Source organism: Aedes aegypti, chromosome 2 (genome assembly GCF_002204515.2).
Source record: "Aedes aegypti strain LVP_AGWG chromosome 2, AaegL5.0 Primary Assembly, whole genome shotgun sequence".
Taxonomy (NCBI): domain Eukaryota; kingdom Metazoa; phylum Arthropoda; class Insecta; order Diptera; family Culicidae; genus Aedes; species Aedes aegypti.
The window spans coordinates 268650406-268677591 of record NC_035108.1 but is presented as its reverse complement, the minus strand read 5'-3'; the positions used below and the strand labels follow the sequence as shown (position 1 = coordinate 268677591).

Here is a 27186-nt window from a genome sequence, read left to right as displayed (position 1 = left end):
ATAACTCATCGCTTGTCAGTTCTCTGTTAGTGCCTCGACCGCTGAACTTCTGCACCGCCCGATACACGTACGCCACCGTTCGTAGTAAACGACTCCGATTGGAAAATCTGCTCATGTCGATAAGTGGGTAAGGCAGTTCCTGATGGAAGTGAAAAAAGCACGCAATTCTTCTTCCATACTACTCGGCAACCTAATTTATTGTGGCCATTCTGTCATTGGCTGGAACAGGAAGGATTCACCAATGTACCAACAACTATTCGGACTTAAACTCGGGCCACTTCCCCATTTCGTGGCATCATCGGCCACGTTTAGTTTGAAAATCATCTACGTTAGGCGTGTTCAGTATTTCGCCAACTCGGAATGCCACGGCAGGTGCCGTTGCTGAGTCACTCCACAAGTAACGCCGTTCAATTGTCAATTTAAGGGACATGCAATTAGTTGGGGCCCAGATAGCCGTAGCGGTAAACGCGCAGCTATTCAGCATGACCAAGCTGAGGGTCGTGGGTTCGAATCCCACCGGTCGAGGATCTTTTCGGGTTGGAAATTTTCTCGACTTCCCAGGGCATAGAGTATCTCCGTACCTGCCACACGATATACACATGCAAAAATGGTCATTGGCATAGTAAGCTCTCAGTTAATAACTGTGAAGTGCTCATAAGAACACAAAGCTGAGAAGCAGGCTCTGTCCCAGTAGGGAAGTAACGCCAGAAAGAAGAAGAAGAAGCAATTAGTTTCCATCAAGCGACATCCAAGTACACAAGCTTGCAGCTCAAGGCGAGGTACCGTTTTGATTCATATTACGGACACTTAAGGCTCAAGAATCCATCATTCAATCATCAGCAATCATCAACAATGAAAAACCAGTTTTTTCGTTCAAATTTAAAGAAATCCTCATAAAAATCTATCATTGCAATCCAGATAACAAGTTGAATACATTGATAGATTTTCTTGAACATTGCTTAAATTTTGAGCAAAAAAACTGGTTTTGAAAATTTGTAAAACGATGATGGTTATTTTCCTCTTAAGGCCTCAGGGAAGTATAGCACAGCATAGAGCATACAAAATAAATCATTCTGTATGATTCTTCAGCGTTATCGAGCGCCAGAAACCCTTAACTTTCGAATCGTGGGTAAAGAATACGCTTCCGCAACTTGAAAAATTTTAAATTAATCGAAATGTATGACCTTTTGATGATTCTTATTCCGGACGCGTCCTCACTTTTGCCTCATATTCCGGACACTTTGATTCGAATTCCGGACATCTCATGAAAATCATTAATAGAAAAGTCAAATCATCAAATGAAATTGTTAAACCACTAAAGAGACGTCTGCATAGATATTTATCAAAATAGCTTATTGAAACAAGCCTCGAAATTGTGAACTTTCGAACGGCAAAAATTGAAACATTTCGTGTGAAATGTTCCCCATACGAAGAAGAGTGTCCGGAATTAAAAGCTGTCCGTAATATGAATCAAAACGGTATTGATAATGGCTTCAAGGGGGCAACCTTCACACTTAAATTAAATCGCAGTATCCTGTGAAATAAATCAACGAAATTGAACTGTAAACAGTAAAAATACAGATTTTCCTGTGAAATCCACTATTTTACCGACAAAATCCGTGAAATCAGCAGAAAATCGATGAAATCTACTATTTTACCGGAAAAAATCTATGAAACAATTTACTGTAACCCTGTGAAATGCTAACGAATAGTTCGGTAAAAGCATTATTTTCACCAAACTTCTGTGAAATCGTGTGACAGCCGCTCTGGCAGGCATGAGCTTCCTTTTGTTTCAGTTTTTGCACACCACTTACAAGCAGTAAAAGCTGGCTTAGCGGTAGCAAGCCTGCTTTCTGATCGGTAGGTCGGGAGTTCGATTCTAGGTTGAACCATTTTCTTGTTTTTCTTTATGATTTTGTTCAAGGATTTTACAGATTGTTCGGTGATTTTTCACCGAACCTTCAGCTGTTGCGATTACGGTGAAATTTTACCGTAATCCGTAAATTTTTGTAGTGTGTTCTTTTTTGCCGCAACGATACCGCAGTGAACAATTCCGGCCTGCACTATTCTTAGCTAAGCACGACAAGCATATGCTAGTTCGCTCGCATCGACGAATACGTGCAGTTGTATAGTGGCGGGAACCGTATTGTTGGTTGCCCCAAAAAAGCAACATGGAACTTCGACTTGTATCAACCGCTTCAGTAACTGAATCCAATCTCTCCACATGCAGTGTAAGGCCCCAAGCACAATGTGAGCGGCAACGGCAAAACGGCATGCCCATCTTGATCTACACTTTACTTATCAATCCAGTGTTGACTAAATCCTTTTCAACATTGACTTGACAAGTAGAGTGTAGCTCAAGATGGGCTTGCCGTTTTGCTGCTGTACCGCGCTGCCGCTCACATTGTGCTTGGGGCTTAACTCTATCGGTATTGCATCGTCCCATTCTCTTCCGGTTCTCCAGATATGCTGCATTAAAACTTTTCCATGCACAACGAAGTATGCGATGAATCTACAGGGATCGAACAGTGACATCACTAATCGTAACACTTGACGTTTAGTTGGTACAACGTTCTGTTCCAGAAAATCCTTCCTATTCTTACATCCAGAGGCGCGTCCACGTTCGGAACCATGGGTAGGACAAACGTTGGCAAATATGTTTGCATAGTGAAGCAAAGAAAAATGTTAACCCTGAACTGGAAATTGAAACATACATTTTGGTCGGCTTTGAGTTGACTTGAGGAAATTGTACTGTTTCCCAGCGTTCTAACGATATTGTCATGCGATTTTTTCGCTCAACAGAAAAAAACACGTAAATCTTAGAAGACTGCCTAGTTTTTTTTTTTTCAAACAAAACCTAATGAGAGCTATAAAATAAGAGTTTAAGGTGATTATAGAACGAAGCCACAACTCAAATTTTAAAGAGCACAAGACTTGAGAACCAAACAGCGCTCCGCGTTGAAAATTTATCCCATTAGTCACCACCAGCAAGCAAGTAATTTGATTAATTTTCAACGTGAGCTGTTGTCAGATTCTCCAGTCTTGTGCACTTGAAAATTTAAATTTTGGCTTTGTTAGATAATCACCTTAATTCTTCATAGCATGTATGTTTTTTCTCATTATTCTCCCTAGGAATTTCATCAGAAATTTATTCAGGTATTTGCCCAAACATTCAGATATTACTTCGGAAATTTTTAAATAAATTTATTTGGTGATTGTTTTCCAATGAATTTCTCCACGAATTTTCCTATGGAATTTCTACAAGAATTTTATGGAAGATACCTTTAAAAATCATCGTGGATTTTCCAAGAGGAACCACAGAAATTGAAATTCTTCGAAGATTATTTCAGAATTCATCTGAATTCCTCCAAAATTTATTTGACATATTTTTAAAGAAAGTCCTAACTCCTCCAAGATTTTATTCACCGATTTCCCTGGGACATCCCGGTCAAAACATCTTCTAAATTCCAATCAATAGCTTCAACAGAAAGTTCTAGGGATTTCCTTTAAAATTGTTTTTCAGGATATGTAAAGATTTCAACTAGAAATTTCTATGACGATACCTTCAGCATTTGCTCCAGAGGTTCCATATAAGATTTGTAAACAAATTTATCCAGTTTTTTCTTGAGAATTTCTAGGGGAATGCCTGTTTTTTTTCTGAAAAATAAATCCGTGTGGTATTTTTAAAGTAAATCCTAGAGTAACCTCTGGTAAAACTGGGGTATGTTTAAAAGTCACCTTCAATGAATAATGTTATCTGAAAAAACTTCTGGGCTCTTGAGGAAGTTGAAGAAGATTTCCTAAATAATTTTCTAAGATAATCGGAAAAAAAATTGAATATCGGAATAGTATTCCTCAGAGTTTTCTAAAGAAATTTCTCGAAAAACAGACAGAATCTCTATAGAAATATATGTAGGAATAATCGAAAGATATATTGGGATATTTGCTGTAGTAGGAAAATTTAAACAAACTTTTGAAGATTGCATTGAAATTTTATGAGAAACTTTTTAATAAATGCTTGGTAAAATTGGTTGTTTTAAGGACACGTCAAGGAATTTCCGAGTACTGAGAGAAAACGTGGATGATTATTTATAGGAATCTACATGAACAGACGGAGGAGTTCTTGCAAAGTTCATTGAAAAAAAAAAATTCTTGAGCTATTATTTTCAAACACACTGGACTAAACTTATTATTGTCCTCGAAAGAAATTCTGTAGAAATCTTTGGAAGATCTCCTGGAGTCAGTGTTGCGAAAAACTCAATTTCTCAAAAACTCACGCTTGAGATTTTTCATGCGTGAGTTGTCAATCAAGCAACTCAGCAGTTGAAAAATCATGGATGAGTTGGCTCATCTTTTTGACTCATTGTCTCTTATTTCCACTGTTTGTGGCAATAATTTGTTGTTAGTTATTACATTACAGTAACCCTTTCTAACGTAAACAACAACATTTGGGTTCCACGAGTTGACGGGTTTTGCGTCTGAATCATTTTTTACGGTTTGAGTTGATTGCGTGATTTTACATCAAAATTTCAAGCGTGAGATTTGCGAAGCAGATCTCTAATGAGTTTGCTCTCGCGGGAGAGCGTATTGTTCGAGATTTGAGTGTGAGTCTATCAACACTGTCTGGAGTAACAACTGGCGAATTCGGTTGAAGGAAATATCTAATCTGGAGGAAATTCTAGAACAGTTTTGAAAAAAAATCGTAGTAAGGCCCGAGGAAATTACTGGAGATAGTAGCTTTGGAATTCTTATGGATTTCCTGGATCAAATTCTAGAGAAATTCTTTTTTGCATCCTTTGAAAAATCGCATGAAGAATTTCTGGAAGAATCGATAGAGAAATTTCTAGAAATATTTCTCTAGAGATCCCTGTAGGAAACCCTGAAAGTATACTAAATAAAATCACTATGATAATTCCTACTGTTTATCTTCGGGTTTCTTGGTGCCTGTACAATTTTGCATCAGGATTCAATACAAGCAGAATAAGGAAGAAGAGACTTTAGAAACCTTTCTGGATTGAATAGATACTTTAGAGACCTTCATTTAAAAAATATAGACTTTTTAGAAATTTTCAATAAAACAGAGACCAAATCTCTAAAAATAAACCTTATTCCAGTGCTGCCTTTGGCATTACTGATTGAATCAACTTTTGTTATCATTCATTAAAAAATATAAATATCCTTTATGTTTATCTAACCCAACTTTATTTAATAAAATTATAAAATAAAAAATAGGCCAAATTGCCTAAAGATGTTTGAACAATGTTTTATCTTGCAGAAACTCCATTAAATACCTTATCGTATCTAACGACGTTGATTGAGTTTTATGTATAATGAACAGATAATAAATAGTTTAACCTTCCAGTCGTCACGCGGTTCGCAACCGTCAGGACCACCACGCTGCTGTTGTGAGCGAAAAGCGAGCTTTTTTCACCAGTGTTGTACAAACTACAACAGCGTGACTACTGAAGTGTTAAGCTATTTTTCAATCTTTCTGCTAAACTTGTTTTATTTTAATCGTGGGTAGTACAACCCTTTGACTGTCCTTCCCAGGTGTTATCGTGCGTAGGACATGTCCTACCTGTCCTACCCACTCCCCGCGCCACTGCTTACATCGAAGGTGAAGACATCTTCGGCAGCTTTCCACACCACACCAACGACGTTCTCTCTGCTTCACCCAGGCGTCGAAGTATATACGAGGAAATCGACGAAAAATTCCGGATTTCAAACCCACAAAGCGCGTGCACATTAGTGTGTGGGACAAAATTTAGATTCTCGCTCCAGTCCACTTTTTGGATTGCATTTAGGACCCATAACAACTGTGCAAAATTTCAGATTTTTTTCAGAAATTCCTGAAAAATATTCAAGATGAACTTCAAGAACAATTCGTGAGGTTGCCCTTAGAAAAAAAAATTGCAATTTTTACAGGATTATCAAGAGAAATTTTAAGAGCAAACCATGAAGATTTTCTTGGAGGAGTCTGTGGAAAAGCTCCTTCATGAAGAACTCCTAGAAAAAGCAAGATAAATTGTTACAAAAACGTCTGGCGAAATTCCTCTGTTGATTTTTTGTAGAAAGACTTTAAAGAATCCCCGGATGAATTATCGGAGAAATTTACACAGGAATCCATGGAAGAATTCCTAGAATAAACATTGAAGGAGTCCTGGTAGGAATTATGGAAAGAAATCTCTGAGTCACTCGTGAAGAATATATACATACTCTCGAAATTGCGGAAAGGCTTGACCACGGACACCCACCAGGTACGGTACACAGTGGTACCGACAAAACCGCCGGTGGAATTTCGGTACGCGTAAACGGGAAAAACACGAGAGTACGTTTTGCTCGTCGCGGCGGTCGGTTTATTACAAATCAACATATAAACAACAAACAACAAACAACATACAAACGGATCACAGGGTCGGCGCAAGGCAATGATGATAAACATCGCAAACATAAACTAGACTGGTCCAAAATTACAACAGAAATCCCCACAGGAATACCTCAAGAAATCTCTGGATTGATCCTTGGGGGTATCTCTGGAGAATCCCTGGAAAATTCAGTAGAGAGACTCTTGGAACAATCACTTTAAAAATTTCAGAAGAAATCCCTGAACAAACTCTTGGCGGTATCCCTAACAGAAACCATAGGGAAGTCCTTACTAGATTTCTTAAATGAATTCTTGGACAAATCTTTCTATAAAAAACCTTGAAAAAAGCATTGGAAAGGTCCCTTAAAATAATTCTCGAAAATTCTCAAAGGAAATCAATGAAGGAGTTACTGAATGGATTGCTTGAAATAATGCCACGTGAAAACTTTGAAACAATTTCTAAAACAATCTCTGAATCTTCATGTTTATCACACGGATCATGCTTGATCACACGGAGCATCGTCTTTGCAGGGTTATTGCCCGGCATTCTTTCAACATGCCCTGCCCAGCGTATCCTTCGATAGGTTACCCAAAACTTAATCATCCCTGCGATTATTGATTCAAACTCGTTTATTTCCTTTTTGTGTGAACTGAAAATATATGCAAAAGATTCTCGACCGGTGAGATTCGAATCCAGCTTTCTTGACCTAGCTGCATGGCTGTGTGTTTATTGTTACAGTTATCTGAGGCCCTGAGAGATATGTTTTGTTACCTGGTGGTACATTTGCGTTGGGTATATGATTCAGCACGATTGGGATTATACTGTATTCGCGAAGGAGATATCTATGAGTACTTTTGATTAATACCAAGGAGTGGTAATCACTTAGAATCATGTGTAAGTAATAGTGTTAAAGTGATATGCAATTTATGCAATTCAAATTATTAATTTAATCTCCACCACAAGTAATCCGCTGCAAAACATTCCGCTTCTATTTCGCGTATGTCAGCGAACGACAGATAATTGATTATTGCTTTATGCCGCCTGTTTATTGACGGCCGACGTATTATAGTGGTTGATTGGAAAAATGTGTTGGCGGATTTTACAGCAACGCAATTTCGCTGGGAGCCTAACTTCAAAAGAACGTTTCATTCTTTCGTCTATTCGTCAAATGTGCGCAACGGGAAGTATGTCCTGCTGCTGTGATGCAATTAATCAAGTGATTCGATACGGCTTATATCTCATCGCGGAGGAGAGAACTGCATCAGTAATAAAAATCGTGATGAAAAGCGGTGCACACCGTTATGCGCAGGTCAACTCGGCCTCAAGAAGGATTGCCTGATAATGATTTGGAATAAATATAAATCGGAGACCATTTCATTGCTAACCTATTGACGCCAGCTCTAATGGTTAAAGATTGTGGACATGTTTTCTATATCTACCATTATACCGACTAGGGAATGGAAAATGAGATAAGTTCTTGTTTATTGTGAAGAATTGCCTGCTTTCGTTATGGTAAAAAAGACACAACAGTAGTAAAATCATTCGAACTTATAATGGGTTAATTAATGTTTCTAAGAAAAACTAAATTATAGAATTGTTTAGTAGACGAACTTTTCAATTTGAATAAGAAACAGCTTCAATAAATCTCATGTGATGACATAATCAGGTCAAAAACATGATGTAATCAGAGCATGATAACATCGGGTTACCATATTGCCTTCGGGATGTTTTCATATTTTTATTACTTTTTTCGACATCATATTGTGAAATGAATTTCACCCTATCAGTCGATAAAAGTAACAACTTTAGAGCTGTCCTTAAAGTACGTACTCATTTTTTTTTCCTTCCATTTTTTTTAGAACCTCCCTCCTCCCTCGTGGTCTTGTAGATTTCTTCAGCAGATCATACCAGATTCCACATAATCTATGAAGACTCAAGGAGCGATCGTTTCGTTTTTTTTCCTAAAATTTTTCCTTCATATATCTCTTTTAAATCTACAAATCTCGATTACGAGAGATTGCATTTTCAGGGTTAGGCAGAGACTGCACATAAATTTAAAGGAGGTCAAAGCTTTTAAAGATTGGGTACCACAGATGGTACAAACTTATTACTCAGTGACAGTTGATGACAGTGATCAAAACTTAATCCTTCAATGAAATAATGTTTGTCAACAAATACTATAAACTGCACCAGCTTCTATCATTACGGTCACACTCGTTTCGTTTTCATAATCTGGTTTATTCACCTTCAAACGTTATCTACCTTGAAAGATATGGCCACTTAGTAGGTTTAACCAGCCCAATCGTTTTTGACTTCAACTGCCTACAATATCGTCTCATTTACACAAATTTAACACATTCATGCAGTTTTCAATGCTATCTAAACGATCTAGCCAATTTAGCACCGAACCCAGCAAAAATGTGAATGCACAAAGTTGCGTATGCCAAGCCGCACGTCTTTCTCGTCGCAGTTATGGGCACATAGCAGAAGTGCCTGTACCTCCAAGACGCTGTTGGTACTTCATTGCATGCTGCCTAAATGGGCGCCATTATTTTCGCGCGATTTACCTCCCTGAATCCGAAACCTTTGATGAACTCCGTTGAGCGGTTTAGTCAAAATAAATTATGCCCATTCGCGAAATGGATCCGCGCCACCCTACCGATCACACCAAGCGCCATATAATTATGGTTGCAATTGTTTAGACAAGAAACACGCTTTTTGTTGAGGCTGGTCTGGGCCCTCTCGAATTGTTCGCGATTGCCATTCGTTTGTGCATGCCTGTGAGGAGCTCACTGTTGGCTGGCACTCAATTTATGGCACCTAATGATAACGTAAACAAACCTTCAATTCTGATGAAGCTTTCGGGACGAACAGAGCGAAGGTGTAAGAAATGGCGAATTCCGCTTGTATTTAATTGCTGTATCATAATTGTTGAGCAATTGTGCAAAGATTGCCGGGAATTGAAGAAGCATAGTATATCATCGAACCATGAGTTTCATTTGCTATGTGGGTTTCTTGTACTTCATGCTCTTTTATCGGTCGTTAATTAGCTAAGAAAATGAAATTGTTAACACAAAGTACAAAGCAAAAACCACTTTGTAAAATAAAAATAACAAGTTGTGATAGTTGGTCTGAAAGAAAACGACTGTACCATTTAGTAACTATTTGTACATTGCGTAACTAGTGTTGGTAGTTGTGGTTGTGTAGTAACCCACTGGATCATTTCACTTTTAAATCACTATAGCGTTAGCGTAGTTACGGTATACTTCGTAGATTGGATACTAGCAACATTCATGTTTCTTTTTAATAATCTCATCCTGACTACTTTCAGGAACAAGGCAGGGGAGTATACCTTGTTCAAATCATAAACAAGAATATTAAAAGCATGAATATCACTATTCCCGGCCACGCCCATCTTTACCGTAACTTGGGATAGGGGAAGGAAATGTCGATGTAGCACTTACTTAATGAGAGGCCACCGACTCAGCGACACCCTCATAAGTGCTACGGAGTTGGAGGTTGGGGAAGGTATATTATCAGGATTCGCCTAGAAAGCTAGCGATAGACCATAAACATTTGTTGTTTAAGCGTTTTAAATTTAATCTTTCGAATGCCGGCAATCAAAAGAGAAAACAATAGTTTATTTATAGTATAAATAGTATTTCGCGAAATGCTTGTCGATTGTGCAGTAATATTTTTGCTCAATAGCCAGTAAAAAGCAAAACCGATCCCTCCAGGGTCATCGGATTGTACAAAATAACGATAAGCGAAAAAAAAAAACGGTGGAACTGTATTTTTAGATAATCGAAAAACTAAAGGAAGCGCGTTCGAACTAAACACCCTAGGATAACACAGTCGGTTTTTTTGCTCAAAATTCTAAGAAAAGCAGAATCGATCCCTCCAGGGTCATCGAACGATTAAAAAGCATCTACAACCGATTGTTAGTTGCGCCCGCCGGACAGATTGCGCAATCTGAACATAATTATCAAACTCCGAAATAGTTATTTATGCAACAAGATGCAAAATGATATTTTTTTCAGCACAAGTTGTACATTTATCCAACGAGGCTCGCCGAGTTGGATAAATACAACGAGTGCTGAAAAAATCGAGTTTTGCAACGAGTTGCATACAACATTTTTTGCTATTACGAAAAACTCCGTTTTAGCTGGATTATTTCCTAAAGTACAAATAAACGTTTCAAGAGAACCACGTGGCCATACATCTATGTGTTGTATCATTTCAGTATTTTTCAATCGCGTAGGCCGTGATACAGTAGTGGCTAGGAATGTCACAAATTTTCTCTTTCACATCATGATCTATATTCCATATTGAAGGACACAACAGGTAAGACGGCGCATATAGTAGCGGGCACTGATGCATCTTCTATGAATGTTGGACGATCCAGTCCCAAACCAGAATCACCAGAATCACCAGACTTTATCGGATCCGGATCGCACATCAGATATAGACTCAGATGCTATGGCAGAAGATATTGGGATGGTTAGTTGACGCCACCCAAAACAGAACTGAAAACTGTTTTTTGGGTAGGAAAAGCAGGCCGTTATGGTTGGGTGACAAAACGTCGAAAGACAAAATGTCGAATGCCAAAATGTCGAATGCCAAAACGTCGAAAGGACAAAACGTCGAAGGGACAAAACGTCGAATGCCAAAACGTCGAAAGACAAAAGGTCGAATGCCAAAACGTCGAATGCCAAAATGTCGAAAGGACAAAACGTTGAAAGACAAAATGTCGAATTCCAAAACGCCGAAAAAGAAAAACGTTGAAGGGACAACACGTCGAAATAAAAAAATGTCGAATCCAAAACGTTGAAAGGACAAAACGTCAAAGAAAAAAAAAAATCGAGGGTGTTTGGCAAAACTTGCGCTGTAGTGACTTTGACCTATTCGATTAATAAGTAATGCGAAGGAAATCGATAATAATGTAACGTCAAATTCAAACACTCAACAATGTTTTAAACAGTTGAGGCATTGAAAAATATTTCGATTTGACTATTATCACCATGATATCGTAATTTATAGCTCGTCTTCGAAGTGATAATAAAAATAAAATGCTAAATAACTAAAATTTATCTGAATTTGAAAAGAAATTTTTTGATGTTCAGGTTATAAAATATTTTTTTAAGTATCTCACCAAAGTGCTAGTTAGTCAAACATTGAAAAATAAGTTAATTATTTGATTGATTTTTACATTTTCAATAAAAGAATGAGTACATTTTAGAAGAATAAAAAATCCACTAATTATCAAGAATCCATTCCTAAATTTGATGAGATTGATGTCACTAGTTTGTTGAAAGAACGGATGTATCTTATAAAAATGAATTATACTCTATCTACCAACATTAAGCTTAACCAGTAGCAAATTCAATTCACCAAGTTCTGTATTAAATTTTGAGAAGTTATTTAACAGTAACATAACCACAAAAAAATGAACCTATTGAGATACAAAGATTTTGTTTTAGGTGAAAACAAATTTATCTTACGTAAAATGCTGGAATCATCACATTCTGAGGCATCTTGCTTTAGTACAAATTAAAATTTTGTTCGCCCACTAGTCGTAGGAAAAAAATGTAAAGTACAAAGGGGCAACTTGAAGTGGCTGGGATAAAATAAAATGGTAGCTGACACGCTACAAATGAAACAACCTCCTGTTCACATCTACTGATATCGTATTCAAAACTTTGCCTTCCAACTCGTCCCAGTGCACGTTACACTACTTTTTTCTCTTCATTTGCTGTTATAAGCATCCAGAGGTACGGCGAATTTGTTTTTCGAAGTGCTTCACTGCTTCTTGTCTGGATAGAAATTGACATTTTAGTGAAAATTTGTTCTATGCTTACTGTGATGAAAATTGCGAATTTTGCTTTTTCCAACACCGTTCGCATCGCAACAATTTTTTCCTTAGCAACACTACTGCTTTCGACGTTTTGTCCCTTCGACGTTTTGTCCTTTTCGACGTTTTGGGATTCGACGTTTTGGCATTCGACGTTTTGGGATTCGACCTTTTGTCTTTCGGCATTTTGTCCCTAAACCGGCCGTTATGTTGTGAATCTTCTCAATGAAAAGTTGATTGATTTGCAACGGAATGGCAAAAATAACATTTTCCGTTCAAGAAACGATCAGAAGTTCCACGACGCGGACAAAAACGATCCGGAAGGCTCACAAAAGAAAAAGTATCATACTGGAACAAACTCACCGGATTGATTCTCTAAATTCATGTGCTGCCTGTCACTTCCGGATGGTTCGGTAAACTTAGGGCAGCCAAAAACCAACAGTACTGAGGACACAAATCAAACAAATCACTTTTTCATTTTTCACTTTTCACTATTCCATTTATGAATGTAAAATTGTATTCTTATATAACTGTATATTAAAATGGACAGAAAATTTTTCGACGAAAGCACGCGCGGAACCGTGAGCAAAATCTATCTGACGACGCAAAACCGAACTGTCCTGCTTGGGCTTCACGAAGCACTACCCATTTCACTTTTAAATGACTATATGGCTTAAATATTGAAACTCTGGAATAAGACATTGTTAGTTTTTCTAGAGAATCCCTGTTGGAATTTTTGGAAAATCTTGGGGAGTGACAACTGGAGGATTCGATTGAAAATAACCGAAAGAATCTCTGGAAGAATGTCTATATGAATCAAGGTATGAGGGCTCTACCCCATTTGGCATAATACCATTTGGCATAATGCCGTTTGGCATAATGCCCATTTTGGTAAAATGGCCATCTGGCATAACGGCCATTTGGCATAATTTGAAGTACACATTTTCACAAAATAGTTTTCCTCAACTTTGGACTCGATAAATCCAATGTATGTTGTTTTTGACTCTAAACAAAAGAATTGAATCACTTCCGAGTTCCGATTAGTGCCTTCCAAGTCACATTGTAGCTATGAGTACTTGTTTGTTTTGCTCCATGGAGGAGCATATGAGAAATATAAAATTTGGCACCATAAAGTATGCTCGCTTTAATCAATCTTATAATGATCTCTGACGTCTGTCTCCCTTTATTTGTAATAATACTGTATCTATAATTTTTACCGTGGCTTGGGTGCCACGATTTTGTCGTAGCTGGAAATGCAGTTATATAAAAACGTCCAGCCTTGTTTTTTTAATTATATTGATATTTTTTAATTATAGAGGCGCAAAAACAGTCAATATTCTAAAGAAGGAAACCTGAAAAAAGATGCTTTACCTCCAATGCATAAATACATAAATCAGTTGATACACAGTTGATGCACTTGTCTCCGTCGCGTCTCGTGAATGTTGTTCTAGAAAATTCGAAAAAAATACCAAGTTGTTTTGTCACACTGGCAAATGTAACCGCATAACAGTCACATTGAGATTATACATGAGCCTCATAATGTAGTAGCAACGAAATTTCTATCAGAATTGTTTTCTTTCTATTCACCCAATATGCGGTATGAGTTGTACAAGATTTCAGCCTCAAATAAGCTCTTTTGAATTCTTAATGATTTTTTGAAATTTAAGTTTCCTCCCATACTGCAGTAAAATACAAACTTGGTATCCCATTTACTCAATGCCTACTTTTGTCGAATGTTACAAATATGCAGTTATGGGCAGTGTAGATAATGGACAAAATCTCAGAATGTTCTGGAGGCCTTAGCATTGTTCTAGGTTAATTATACATTTCTAAATCCCTTGGTGCATCGTAACTTATTGCAAATAAGTGGTCTGTACACTTTTTGTATGAAAACATTTAGTTTCCAAATGGTAAATGAGCTCTAAAAGGAAGTTTATGTGATTTTTACCCTATCTGACCCAGAGATGTTCTGGAATAATTTTGTCAACAATACTCCAAATGTGTACTTTCCCATGACTAATGAAACTACAACTAATAGTGTAGCAATCCTCAAAATCTCATGAAAAAATATTGAGTTATGCTCAAATACGAGCAATTTGAATTTTGCATGTCAGCCCCGTAGCCTACGGGTTAAAGATCATTTTGATTAAAACAGAGACTTACTTAGTGATTTGCATTAAAATAGTGACCAAGACTCTAAAATGCTTACACTTACAGAACACACGCCTCTCACGCCGAGGACCTAGGATCGAATCCCATCCTTAAGATAGTCACTTATGACATTTGAAATTATTGTGACGAATTCCTTCGGATGAGCTCTCTAAAGTCTCTAGTAAAGCCGTTGGTCCCGACATAAACTAGCCCAAGGCTAAAAATCTCGTTAATTAAATTTAAAAAAAAAACAACATTTAAGTAAAAATATGAAATGTTTTCATCCATGTTTCATATATTCATGAACGACGAAAACTAACTGAAACTAGGAAACTTTACCAACTCCATTGTCAAAACATGTTTCATGCTGAATACATGAAAAAAACTAAACAATCAAAGTTCTGAACATCGCCGCGCCTGAGTAGCGTTTTGATAGCGGCACAGCCCAACATTTTTTTTTTATTGAAAAGATTTTGTGTCGCAAAAAGGACATATTCTACCGTGTATTCAAAAGAATTTCGCTGATGGTGGCCTAAATTCCCTGAAAATTCCAGTTTTTTCCAGGTTGAATTAAATTCCCTGATAATTCCAGGTTTTCCAGATTGTTCCAAGTAGTAGAAACTCTGTTTTCCGGTTAATTTTGATCTATTTTTTGACTCACAAGCACATCGCATCTTTTATCGAATGCAACAGTGAAATAATTACGTCGATCCGTTAACCCGTTCTCGAGCTATTAAACACAATTCCATTTTCATTTATATAAATAGATAGGTACCCGGGGACGGACCTGGTGTAGGGGTAAGAACACACGCCTCTCACGCAGAGGACCTGGGATCGAATCCCATTCCCGACATAGTCACTAAAAATTTCAGTAGTGACAACTTCCTTCGGAAGGGAAGTAAAGCCGTGTTGGTCCCGAGATGAACTAGCCCAGGGCTAAAAATCTCGTTAATAAAGATAGAAAAAAAAGATAGGTACCAGGGTTGTTAACGTTAATCAACGATTAACGCCGTTAACATTGATTTTGTCGCGAATCAACGTTAACGCCGTTGCGTTGATTTTCGTGGCTGTTAGCGTCAACGATATGCGTTGAATCAACGTCAACGGACATCGCTAACCAAATCGTTGATCACACAGTTCACGTAGCTACATGAAAACTTTTCGTTACATCGATAAACAGATCGTTTCCATGCTGATTCCGTTTCCAAGGAGAGACAAAAGGAAAAAATATTTGACCAGCTCTAAAGCAATGTTTTTTCAGTCATCATTCTGATTCCACCAGTCGTCTTGTTTGGGCATAAGTAGGGAAAGTGTACCAGTTATGGCCATAGTGGTTCCCTATTGTCATATGTGAAATTTTGATAACTTTCACATTTTAAATCTTTTTGAATGTAATCAAGTATGGTGAAATAGGGAACCACTATGGCCATAACTGGTACACCTACCCTACCTTCATTTCAATTTATTTTATCAGAGTCCTTCAAATAATCTGTGCCTGACGAAAATTGCTGCGGTAGCTAGCCGCCAATTGCTAACAATCCGTGAAAATCCCTGCTAAGGATTGCAAACGGAAGCCTCCACTCAGCACGCCAACCACCATTTCCGGATTGCAGTTGTTCCAAGCGCCTTCGCCAACCCGTTGGATTCCATGCGAAACTATTATCATATTTCAACCAATGTTTTTTTTCTGTTCTGGAGAACACGGTGATCACGAAGCAGGTTTTCCAGTCTCAAATCTATTAGAACAGCGACGAAGAACGTCTCTACTGATGCAAGGATGATTGGCAAGGATCTTTATACGAAGCACTTCTTCGAGGCCTATTGGTATTCATCCTGGAGGTGCTTTTTAACGAAATGTCGAAAGCTAAACCTTAATCAAAAGTTTTCTTTTTGAAAATATACATTATACCTTATTTTGAAGTTTTTTCTTTCTTCCCTGTTTTTTTTTTTCATTTTTCTCTTGGGTCGTAAACTTCCCTTGGGCCAAAAAAAAACACCGGGTTCACCGGGATGAGATGAAACGGTAATAAAATGGTAAGTAATGGCAATGGCAATGTGAAAATATTATAATGAAGAAAAGTTTATCTGCCAAAACATACAGTTGAGAAATAAAATAATATAAAGACAACCCTGGTTACATTTTTTGGCATCATACTCAAAACTTCGCTTTTAATCTTTTACCATTCGTGTCAACCTGAGACGAGACTCGAGAAGAGGAAAAAAAGCAACGTCATATGCAGCCCAGAATTCGCTGTCAGATGCAGCCAGTTAGATTTTGTGGGCGAATATGTGGAGAGTATTGGAATCATTAATAAAAAAAAACATTCAGCGAAATATTCCATTTGATTTGCGCTGACGAAACTAAATCGAAACAAGCAAAACATTTGTTATTGCAATGTTCACTGCGTTTGCGGATGTGAAATTTAACTTGAAAAGGTTTTCTGAACTTGGAACGATGCAATCGCAATTCATCTTTGCCATTGAGTTCATGTAAAAGCTTGAACATCTTGCTCACAAATTTGTGTAAACACAGAATCGAAGAAGAAAATCTTAGCAACCGTAGAAAAAGAAGACCGACTTCGCGAGTCTCGTCTCAGGTGTCAACTTGTCCCGATGTTAATGATAATTTTAAGATCAAGGGCTTTTCAAATCCTTCCCCAAACGAGGAACTTTGGATTCTATCAATATTGAGTACCACACATTTCCAGTCATTAACGCAAGAAACAACGTAAGTCGTTGACGTTAACCCTCTAATACCCAAATTTTTATTTTCGATTTAAGTATTATTTTTCGTTATCTACAATCGTTCTAAACACGTTTCGGGCATTTATTTATTTTTATTCGCAAATTTTTAAATTTTGGTTTTTGATTTTTATAATTTTTATTTTTAAACATCCCTAGCTTTTTTCATTTTTTCTTGAAGCCTTTTCTAGTTGTTGATTTTTGGCAATAATAAAAATTTAAATTGTTACGGTATTTTTAAAAATATTAAATTTTTAATTTTTTTTTCGGAGCGTATTTTATTTTCCGTGTAACTAACGGAAAAACAGGTGTGAAATGATTTTAATACCACCAGGCTCTTCGTTTGTGATAGGTTAATCGTAGAAAAATATAAAAGGTACGATTTTTTATATTACACGCGAAATGAAGCCCAGGCATTTGTAGGTTATATAAGAATGCAATTTTTCAAACAATTTCTAAAAATACAAAAAAGTTTCATAAGTCATAAAAAACTTTTCTTATATGCGTGTTATGAGTCAAGGTATAAGCCAAAAATAAAATCATTTTGATTTGCGAGCTACGAAAAAATACACAAAATTCCAAAGTGTACCCCGTCTAAAGGCGGGGTTGGGTATTAGAGGGTTAAATCAACGGAAATCGTTAACGTTAACGTTCATCAACGGCTCTGGAAAAATAACGGAAAATTCGCTAATCGTTACAATTAACGTTAACGAATTAACTAAACGGCGTTAATCGTTGATTAACGTTAACAACCCTGATAGGTACCTTCCTTTATGTCCCTCAACATAAATGTAAATATGATTACTAATTTTCCATTCATTAGAAAAAAAACCGCAACAGCGCCTTAATGTTTGATACATTTCTTGATGTCACAATAGTTAGTCATGCTAACATCTCATACAACGTATAATAAACAGCGCTGGGAATGGTAATGTAGTAGGCTTGAATTTCGTGAGAGTCACGTAGTCTTCCTAGTACAGTAGTTCAAAAGCGTGAATCTCGTCAATTAGCCTATGTTGGGTGCATGAATTTTCTAAATCATTAGTACCATTGGAGACTCTAAATGCGGGAAACAACATTTTTCTACGAAAATTTTGGGTTGCCCTTAGCAACAGGGGTTTTGCTATTTTCAAGGCTTTTTACCTACAGCAGCGATGGGCGTGAGATTCATGTGATTTACTTTGTTTGGCTACTGTATGGATCAATGAAAAAGTTCACTATCTGACGTTTGGGCGGTGCCGTGTTATGTAAGTCACCATGGAAACGAGTGAATTCGGCACCGCTCAAACGTCAAATTCGTGAACTCATGCACTGATCCATGGACCGATGCACGAGTTCACGAATTTGACGTTTGAGCGGTGCCGAATTCACTCGTTGCTATGGTCACGTAAATAACACGGCACCGCTTAAACGTCAAATAGTGAACTCGTGCATAGGTCCATAGTGAAGTTCAAGATGTTTCCCAACCCTGATAATAAACCTTTTAACTGAATGTTTCCATATATACTTTACTACGCATATAACAATTAACACACTTTGTTTAAAAAATTGGTGGAAAAATTTGAACCAACGTCAGTTATATGTTGGCAATAAAGTCTCTATATAAACTTTCACTTCAAATAGCAACAGCAAAATGTGAATTGTGTTCAATTTCATAATTTTTGCTGACCAATAAGAGCATAATGAGTTTTCTGTGCGGTGATGCTAAACAAATATGGCTTGCATAAATGTACTAGAAAATTTATGAGAAGACAAATCTCAAACAGCGCTTCTTTCCCAGTGCCTAGTTTTCAGGACAGTTTAGATCATTGATTCCCAAAGTGGGCGAATTCGCCCCCCTGGGGGCGATTTTCAGGCTCAAGGGGGCGAAAATTTGTAAAAGAGAATTTGGGGGGCGAAAAAATTTGAAAGGGGGTGAAAAAGCGAACACGGAAGCATTTGCAAATAATTATTCATAGCCTTTGGAGGACACACATCTGAGGGTTAATCTATTCCAAACTTAAATATGCCAAGGACTATTTTATCTTTTACCGTTATATCTCTAATCATGATCATTTTAAAATTATGATATACAACACTAGCTGATTTTCAAACACAAAATGTTTGTGAAAACCATGTGAGTTTTAAGAATGGACGGTATTTGAGATTTTCCCAAGATCGGAAAAATTAGTCACAAAATGTACACACAACATATTTTGGATATACAAAACACGTAACTGAGAATTTTTAGGATTTTTTGCAAATGCCGAATATTTTATGTAAGGATTCTTTGTAAGGGAACTTTGAGCTAATATTTCATGTAATGGCATCCAGCTGTATACGAAAAAAAAACTACAGTACTCATTTTGATGTTGATGTTTATGTCATTATTATCATTTCCTATAGCACAATTCATTTCAGGAACAATTTTTTTTTTAATTTGGCGGCTAAAAATCGGGTTCCAACGATAAAACTGCTTGATTTCGAGGACGAAACACACCCTGTTTAAAAAAAGAAATGAAGAAATACCAGAGGTGCGTTGGATTTAAACCTTCAGAACGTCCAAAAAAATCTGAATTTGTCTTGGTATTGGAAAAAATACCCTTTTTCTATGTTGTATTGAGTTGAAGAACACTCTGGATTTTGATATATTTTTTGGATTTTCATGATTTAAGATTTTTGGATTGAATAAAGAAAGCGTTTGCAGAAACGTCAAACATTTATTATTCACAATTTATGTAAATTATTGGAGCAATTTTAGAAATAGCAGATATGAAGCAGATAATAAAAGTTAGTATGAAATCACAATTAACGAATCATATTACATATATGTGCCAACTTGTGAAGTATTTGGGGAGAGGGCGAGACCAACACCCAAATATGTCAAATTCATGTGAAAAGAATTGAATAGTGGGAACTGAGCCGAACTTGTATCGAATGCACGCAAGAAATTGTTGTATTATGCTGTATTGTATTATGTTGTATTGCTTTATGATTCTATGGATATGCGAGTCGAGGACATTTTTTTCATGTACAACTCCTAATTAAAATATTTGAATAACATGTAAGGGGGGCGATTCCAGATAAATATTGGCCTCAAGGGGGCGAAAGTTGAAAAAGTTTGGGAAGCACTGGTTTAGATCATTATAAAATGTCTTAATTAAAATGCTTTTTCACAATTTCTCAATTTTTCGACAACGTTTAAGTGCTGTCCTGAGTATCTCTCTAAGGGTATCGTAAATTGTTTAAAATCAATTTTAAGAAGTTCGTATTTTTGTAGATACAGTTATCAGAGCTAGCATTGATAAGATTTTCGACATTTCTTTTTTTCAATTTCCAATGAAAAATTTACGTCTAGATGAAACTTAACTGTCGAAAAACCTGCATTCAGACTTTTCGAACCCTTGAAGAAAACTTTCGGACCTCCAAGGCTTCGGAGGATTTTTTGATAATTTTCCCAATTTAAAAAAAAAACAAACAATTGAATAACCTAGCAAAATCCTCGGGATCTCTTCAAACCTTTCATTGGAAAATTGTGCGTAGGCACAATGCAAGGTATTAGCCCTGAAAACAGCTCGCAATTCATACAAAGCTTGAGCGAGGTGGTGATGGCAATGGCTGAATGCGCCACCGCTTTCGAGTTAATGTATGATTGCTATAAGACATCCTGATAGAAAGTCTAACTTTCTGAAGATTTTAAGGCAAATAATACTTGAGAAACCTGCTGAAGAAATGGGAGAATCTCTAGACAAAACTTCGATGGAACTTCATGAGAGAAACCTAGACAATGTTTATGAGAAATTTGAAGGTGTTTTATTTTTGTTAGAATTCCTGTAGAGATTTTGGGAAAACCTTGTGGAGTAGCAACAGGAGAAATCGATAGGAAATTACCGAAACAATCTTTGGAAGAAATCTCTGGAAAAATTTCTTGAGGAGACCCTGAAGTAATTTTTTGAGCGATCCCTGAAGGTATTAGCGTTGGACAGCTAAAGAATTTTTGAAGACAAAATAAGAAGTATTCCTTGAAGCATCCCACTCAAAAATCACTCCATCATTTTTTTAGGGTGACCGTTTATAACAAACGCTGCTTCGTGAAACTTGTACAAATGCCTTTGGGGTTTTTGACTTTCAAATCAAGGAAAACGATTTCATCGAAAACTACTTCAACGGTCTATTAGCAATGAAGACTTTTTAAAGATTCGCATTAAAATAATGACAAAGTCTCTAAAATGCGACTAGCTAGCAGCCCTAAACAGCATTGTTCTTCAACTTTTCAGAGTTGAAATTTATTACAAGCAGGTGTTATTTGTTTGCATAACAATATAATTCTATTTGTTCCAATAAATGCTTCATTATTCCACACAAAAGTTTATCATTACAAAAACCCTCCATCTCTATTTTCCAGATCCAACCATGGCCGACGCATTGAAGTTGGCCGACATGCAACGGGCCAGTGTCGAATTTGAACGGCAGCGCCATTTAGCCAACTGGCTAATCGAATCCAGCCCTCACATGCCGAAACCCACGCCACAACAACAGAAGCAGCTGCAACAGCAACTCGGCAAGAAGGGTAAATTCAAGCAGAATCCAATGTTCTTCCTTGCGAAAATAGGCCACAATATGAACATTGCCAGCAGCAACAATCCACCCCCACTTGGTACCAATTTGATAAGCAGCAATTCGATAGCGTCTACCTTCAACTCGCAAACCAACCTACCACTGGCAATCGTGTCATCATCCGGTCGGGATGGCCACAAGCCTAAATTAAGACGATTCAATTCGCACGACACCAGCGCCAACATGTTCTCGGTGGCGGAGTTTGAAAATGCCCGCCTAGCGCGAAGAAACGAAATCGAGAGCGCCGCCCTGCTAAGGCAACGGCAACGATATAAGCTGAACTCCCTTTCATCCGGTGGAGACTGCTCCACGGGGGAAAGCAAGGGATCCAAACTCAGCAGCGAATCGACCTCGGAACCATTGCTGGCCGAGCAATTCCTGGAGAAGTTTTCCCTCCCACGTGTGGTACGGCTGTCGTACACCTCGGATGGGGCCAGCGGAAGCAGTTCCGGTGACCAAACGATGACCTCGTCTAGTTCAGCCGAATCAACCAGTACGTCCGAGAGGAAAAAGAAGAAGAAATCTGCCATTTCCAGTCCTTCCAACGGAGAACTTTTCCTACTGTACCGGCTTATGCGTAGCTTCAAAATCTACCACGTTTTCAACACAAAGTCGGGGCACAATCGCAAAAAAGGATACAAAATACCGCAGGATTATCCCGGTAAGTTCTGGTTTATTTTTATAATATTGTCAAGATGTTCAAATGATTCCATAAGTTTGAAATATCGAATCATTGAACAGATATTCTTTGAAAATCTGTTTAAAAGCAAGTGGTTTCAAGAAAACGCACTCCAACCATTTTAAATAACAAAATAGTTATTTCAAAGCTATGTTTAATCAAACAAAAATCAATTGTCTTATTGCCCGAGATGGACATGTATCAACTTTTTCAACTCTAGGTAAACATTTTGGTTTTAGTTGAAAGGATCAAGAAACAAAAAAAAATATATTATGAATAAACGGGGACGGACCTGGTGTAGTGGTTAGAACACACGCCTCTCACGCCGAGGAACTGGGATCGAATCCCATCCCCGAGATAGTCACTTAAAATTTTAGTGACGACTTCCTTCGGGGAAGGGAAGTAAAGCCGTTGGTCCCAAGAAGAACTAGCCCAGGGCTAAAAATCTCGTTAATAAAGATAAAAAAAAAATATGAATAAATAGAAACATAGGACTTAGTACACTTACCCGTACATTTTCAGGGAATGGGGCAAGTGGTTCATGATCTATTACCATTCAATGGTTATGTAATTTTCAAAAAAAAAAATTTGAATTGTTTTTTTTTTCTTCAATTTCCTATTATTTTCAACGAACTTCCCTGGGCTTGGGATTATATTTTCCAGGGAGCGATGAATTTTGATAATTGATCGCTGTTGTTAGTAGTTTTGATTAGATATTGGGAGAATTTCAAAGCAATGGCAACCTTTTTATAACAAAATTTAGATTTTATCTTCTGACCTAAAGATTCTGATTAAACGACTGCATAGTACGGCTATCACTCATCAAAATTACTTTCACTTCGGGAAAATATAATTTCAAGCTGGCGAGAAGATTACAAACTGAGGGTGGGTTAGGAGCACAATCAGACCCTTGAATGTGCAATGTGGGGTAGTAATTGGGAATGGCATTAACGGATTGTACCTAATCTTCTACGAGGTTTTCGAAACCCAACAGGGCGCGTGCACCGGGTTGCGGATTGGAGCAAAGGGAGATCAATAACATCTACTTAAAATGATGATTAGTTAATGTTTAGTGATCTTCTATTGTGTTCTAGTACTATAAAATTCTTCACTCACTGGGTATTCTGGCCATGATAATATCATTAGTAATAAAAACATAAAATAATACCTAATACTTAATAAGTACAATGTAGCTTCACTGTAGTAATAAATGAAATAAAATCTATTTTCTATACTTGACAAGGTTTTGAAGACAATCAATGAGTGAAAGAACTACCTATTAGAAAAGCCACATCAGCTAAGCCTATACATATACAAATGTTGGTCATAGGGTCATGGCGAGCATTCGGTGTGTATGTCTATGACTGATTCTTATCTAACAGGGGCACTAGAAGACCACGCGGACAATTTCGAAACAAATTATTTTTGTACATCGGTCTTACGATCCGAAAGGCTCAGCTATGCTGTAAAGTTTTTTTAAGCTATTCATTAGTACTGTTTAATTGTTTATTATTCTAACAAAACTACAGAAATAAATCATTACTAATCACTGTTCCTATATTCTGTCTTTCTCACCTTCTCATCTGTTGCATAATTATGATCATTACTAATATAACGCATGAGCATGCACAATAAGAATAATTTCAGGATTGTAAGCAGTAAATGGATACCTGGATAGAATATAGCTTCGGAAAGGGCACTCAAAATAGAATAATTCTGGTCAGGGAAGTATTATCATCAAGAGGAAGTAATCTTTTTTATTATTAACTCATAGATCACACAAACAAATAAACTAGTAATATCAAATATTTTTTATATAAATCAGCATTGTCAAATCAGTGAACTGAATTATAATTGTATATCTGTACATGATAAAAACAGATAAAGATCGATTGAATTGCGTTCTTTATAGTATCAATCAGTATCAAAAGCTCCTAAAGCGTTGTATCGTGCCATCAGCAGCCCTTAGCATCACTCTCATATAGTTATTATTTTGTTATTTATAAAATTTCTAGAAAGCGATCAGCTCATTTTTTCTTACTTGTACAATGGCCGATCTATTTGGAATTTTAGTAAGTCAAATTAAACTTCTAAACTCAAATTAAATTACTTTCAGCACATTTAAATTTTGCAGCATTAATCGCATACTGTGTCAAGTCTTCTCCAATTCCCTTTACCCTACCCCAACCCTTCCTATCCTTTCCGATGGTATTCAAGCGGTTTGCATAGACTATTAGGGGTGATCGGGGCAATATGGGCCGCCTAAGAAAAACGTCATAGAATGCATAGAAAAACAGCAGAAATTATGGTTTAAATGCAAGTGACTTGTACTATAAAATGTTATCTTCCATGTTACGTCGATAATTAATGTTAACATCAACTTGCAAATTATTTCAGGAACTTATTGGAAAGCCATGTTTTTCTACGTGGTCACCAACCATATGGGGCATTATGAGCCACCCTACGGGGCAATATGAGCCACTTCATTCAATCGAATGATTTTCTATTTAAAACAGTATAGAGAAGAGTTAGTGGTGAAGAGTACATTATTGGAAAGGAAATTGTATTAGCTTTGCTTGAAATTATTGATTCTAGCGGCTTATTTTTTAAAGCTACATAATACATAGTAAATCAACCATGTTATACTAGTACTAAATTGCGATACTTGGTTCAACGTATTTTCTAGCAAAGTGTTCCACTTGTAATGGTGCATAAAGATGACTATGCAGTATAAGAATAATCTGGTATATTTAGGCAAAACATTTTTATGTTCAAAACATCGTTTGTTTTGCTTAAATCTAGGTGGCTCATTTTGCCCCGCCCCTTCATCTTGAAAATAATATATTGTTTTTCAATAATTTTGTTTACGAACAAATCTGATTTCGCTCACGAACTGTTCATTATGATCAGAAGTTTCAATGGATTGGTAAAATTTACCAGAATTATAAATATAACTGTCTTATAGGCTTAATTAAAAACTGCCAAAATTATAAGCTTTTCATGACGAAGGACTAATTTGTACATTTTTGTAAATATCTTAAGTGTTCAAACGAATATTCTTACGGTTTTCATTGTGGTGACTATTTGAGGCATCCTTTAGCAGATCATAATGACACTAGACATTAAAACACTGTTTTTGAGGTCAAAACCGGGGTGGCTCATATTGCCCCGTATGTTCATATTGCCCCCATTGCCCCTACGGCCATTACTTATCCCTGTCCCCGGCTTTGGACTGACTTGCGCTCTCAGTGCCTCACCAAACGCTGCAAAATGAAAATAAAAATGAAAATTCCTATTATTTCCAACGGACTTTTTTCGCTTAATTTATGATCTCGCCATGAAAGCCATTGGTAACCAAGTATGTAGCTTGTTGTAACTGAACAAAAGAATGCATTTACACGTTATTTAACGCTACAATGAAAAGAAAGTCCTCCTCTATCTGCCAGTGATTGTAGTTTTTAACTCGGTCCATTCATTCGATTTAAAACAATAAGCTACACTCTCGGTTACCTCTCGGCTTTTAGGGCGAGATCATAAGTTATGCGAGATTTATCAAAATTGTAATATCAAATGTTGATTAATCCACCTAGCAGAAAAGCCGCCTTTTTTTCCTGCATTGAAAAAAAGATTAAACCTCAAAAACTATTTTTTAGTGATAGTGTTTTTTTCTAAACTAAATTGAAAGGGAGAAAAATATATAAAAACGAAAAGATTTCAGTTTGTCAAACAAAAGTACATGTTATGGATAATTTCCAAACAACAAGTTTCTATCGAAAATATATGCAAGACTAACCCTACATCATTTCAGTATAATGTATGCATATGAAAAGGACAACATTTCTTCAAAAGATTATAGTTTATCTTCTTCTTCTTGGCATTACGTCCTCACTGGGACAGAGCCTGCTACTCAGCTTAGTGTGCTTATGAGCACTTCCACAGTTATTAACTGAGAGCTTTCTTTGCCAAACTTGCCATTTTTGCATTAGTATATCGTGCGGCAAATACGATGATACTCTATGCCCAGTGAAGTCAAGGAAATTTTCATTACGAAAAGATCCTGGACCGACCGGGAATCGAACCTAGACACCTTCAGCATGACCTTGCTTTGTAGCCACGGACTCTAACCACTTGACTAATAAATTCCCCGATTATAGTTATCAATTATTTATTTGTTCGAATTAATGTTTAAACACTTACCATAACATTTTGGTATATTGAGAACATGTTTCATTTGAAAACTATGAAATTGTGTAACACACCACTAATAACAAGAATTAGTGTCACATCGTTGTTGTTATGCATTGTTCATAACATTAGGTACAGGTTAAATTTTACTGGTGATCTACTTACCCCCACCATGCTGCGAAAAATGGATTATTCAACGTAAAATTTTAAGTTCCTCATACTCAAGGTGGAATGGTGAAATCATCAGAAAAATCTAAACAAATTATATTTATATATTATGTAGTCACCCATTTGTAACCTATAAAAAGTTCGCTTTACTACATTATCTACATATACTGAACGACAAGATGAAGTTAACGGTTGATTTTTCCACTTACCCCGCCGTAATTTACTTCATTTCCAAGGAAGTCAAGAAAATTTTGCATTACGAGGAGATTCTGGACTGACTTGGTAACGAACCGAAGCATCTTCAGCATGACTTTGCATTTTAGCCACGGAGGTAAAATTCGAAAATGGTATCACTTGAACAAAATACTCTCAATAACTCTAACTGTAGAAGTAAAATGAAGAATACTAGAAGGCCGCCGCAAGACGAAGCACATTCCAAAATGGATTTC

General features: G+C 36.9%; 1 protein-coding gene across 2 annotated transcripts in view; it reads left to right on the top strand.

Annotated features, from left to right (window-relative positions):
* LOC5571740 overlaps positions 1 to 27186 on the top strand; it is a 266650-nt gene that overhangs the window by 231916 nt on the left and 7548 nt on the right. For both annotated transcript variants that reach the window (XM_021845047.1, XM_021845046.1), the window contains exon 4: positions 21494 to 22366. In XM_021845047.1, coding sequence (XP_021700739.1) covers positions 21502 to 22366 — 865 coding nt within the window. In that variant the 5' untranslated portion in view covers positions 21494 to 21501. The remainder of the gene's footprint in view (positions 1 to 21493; positions 22367 to 27186) is intronic.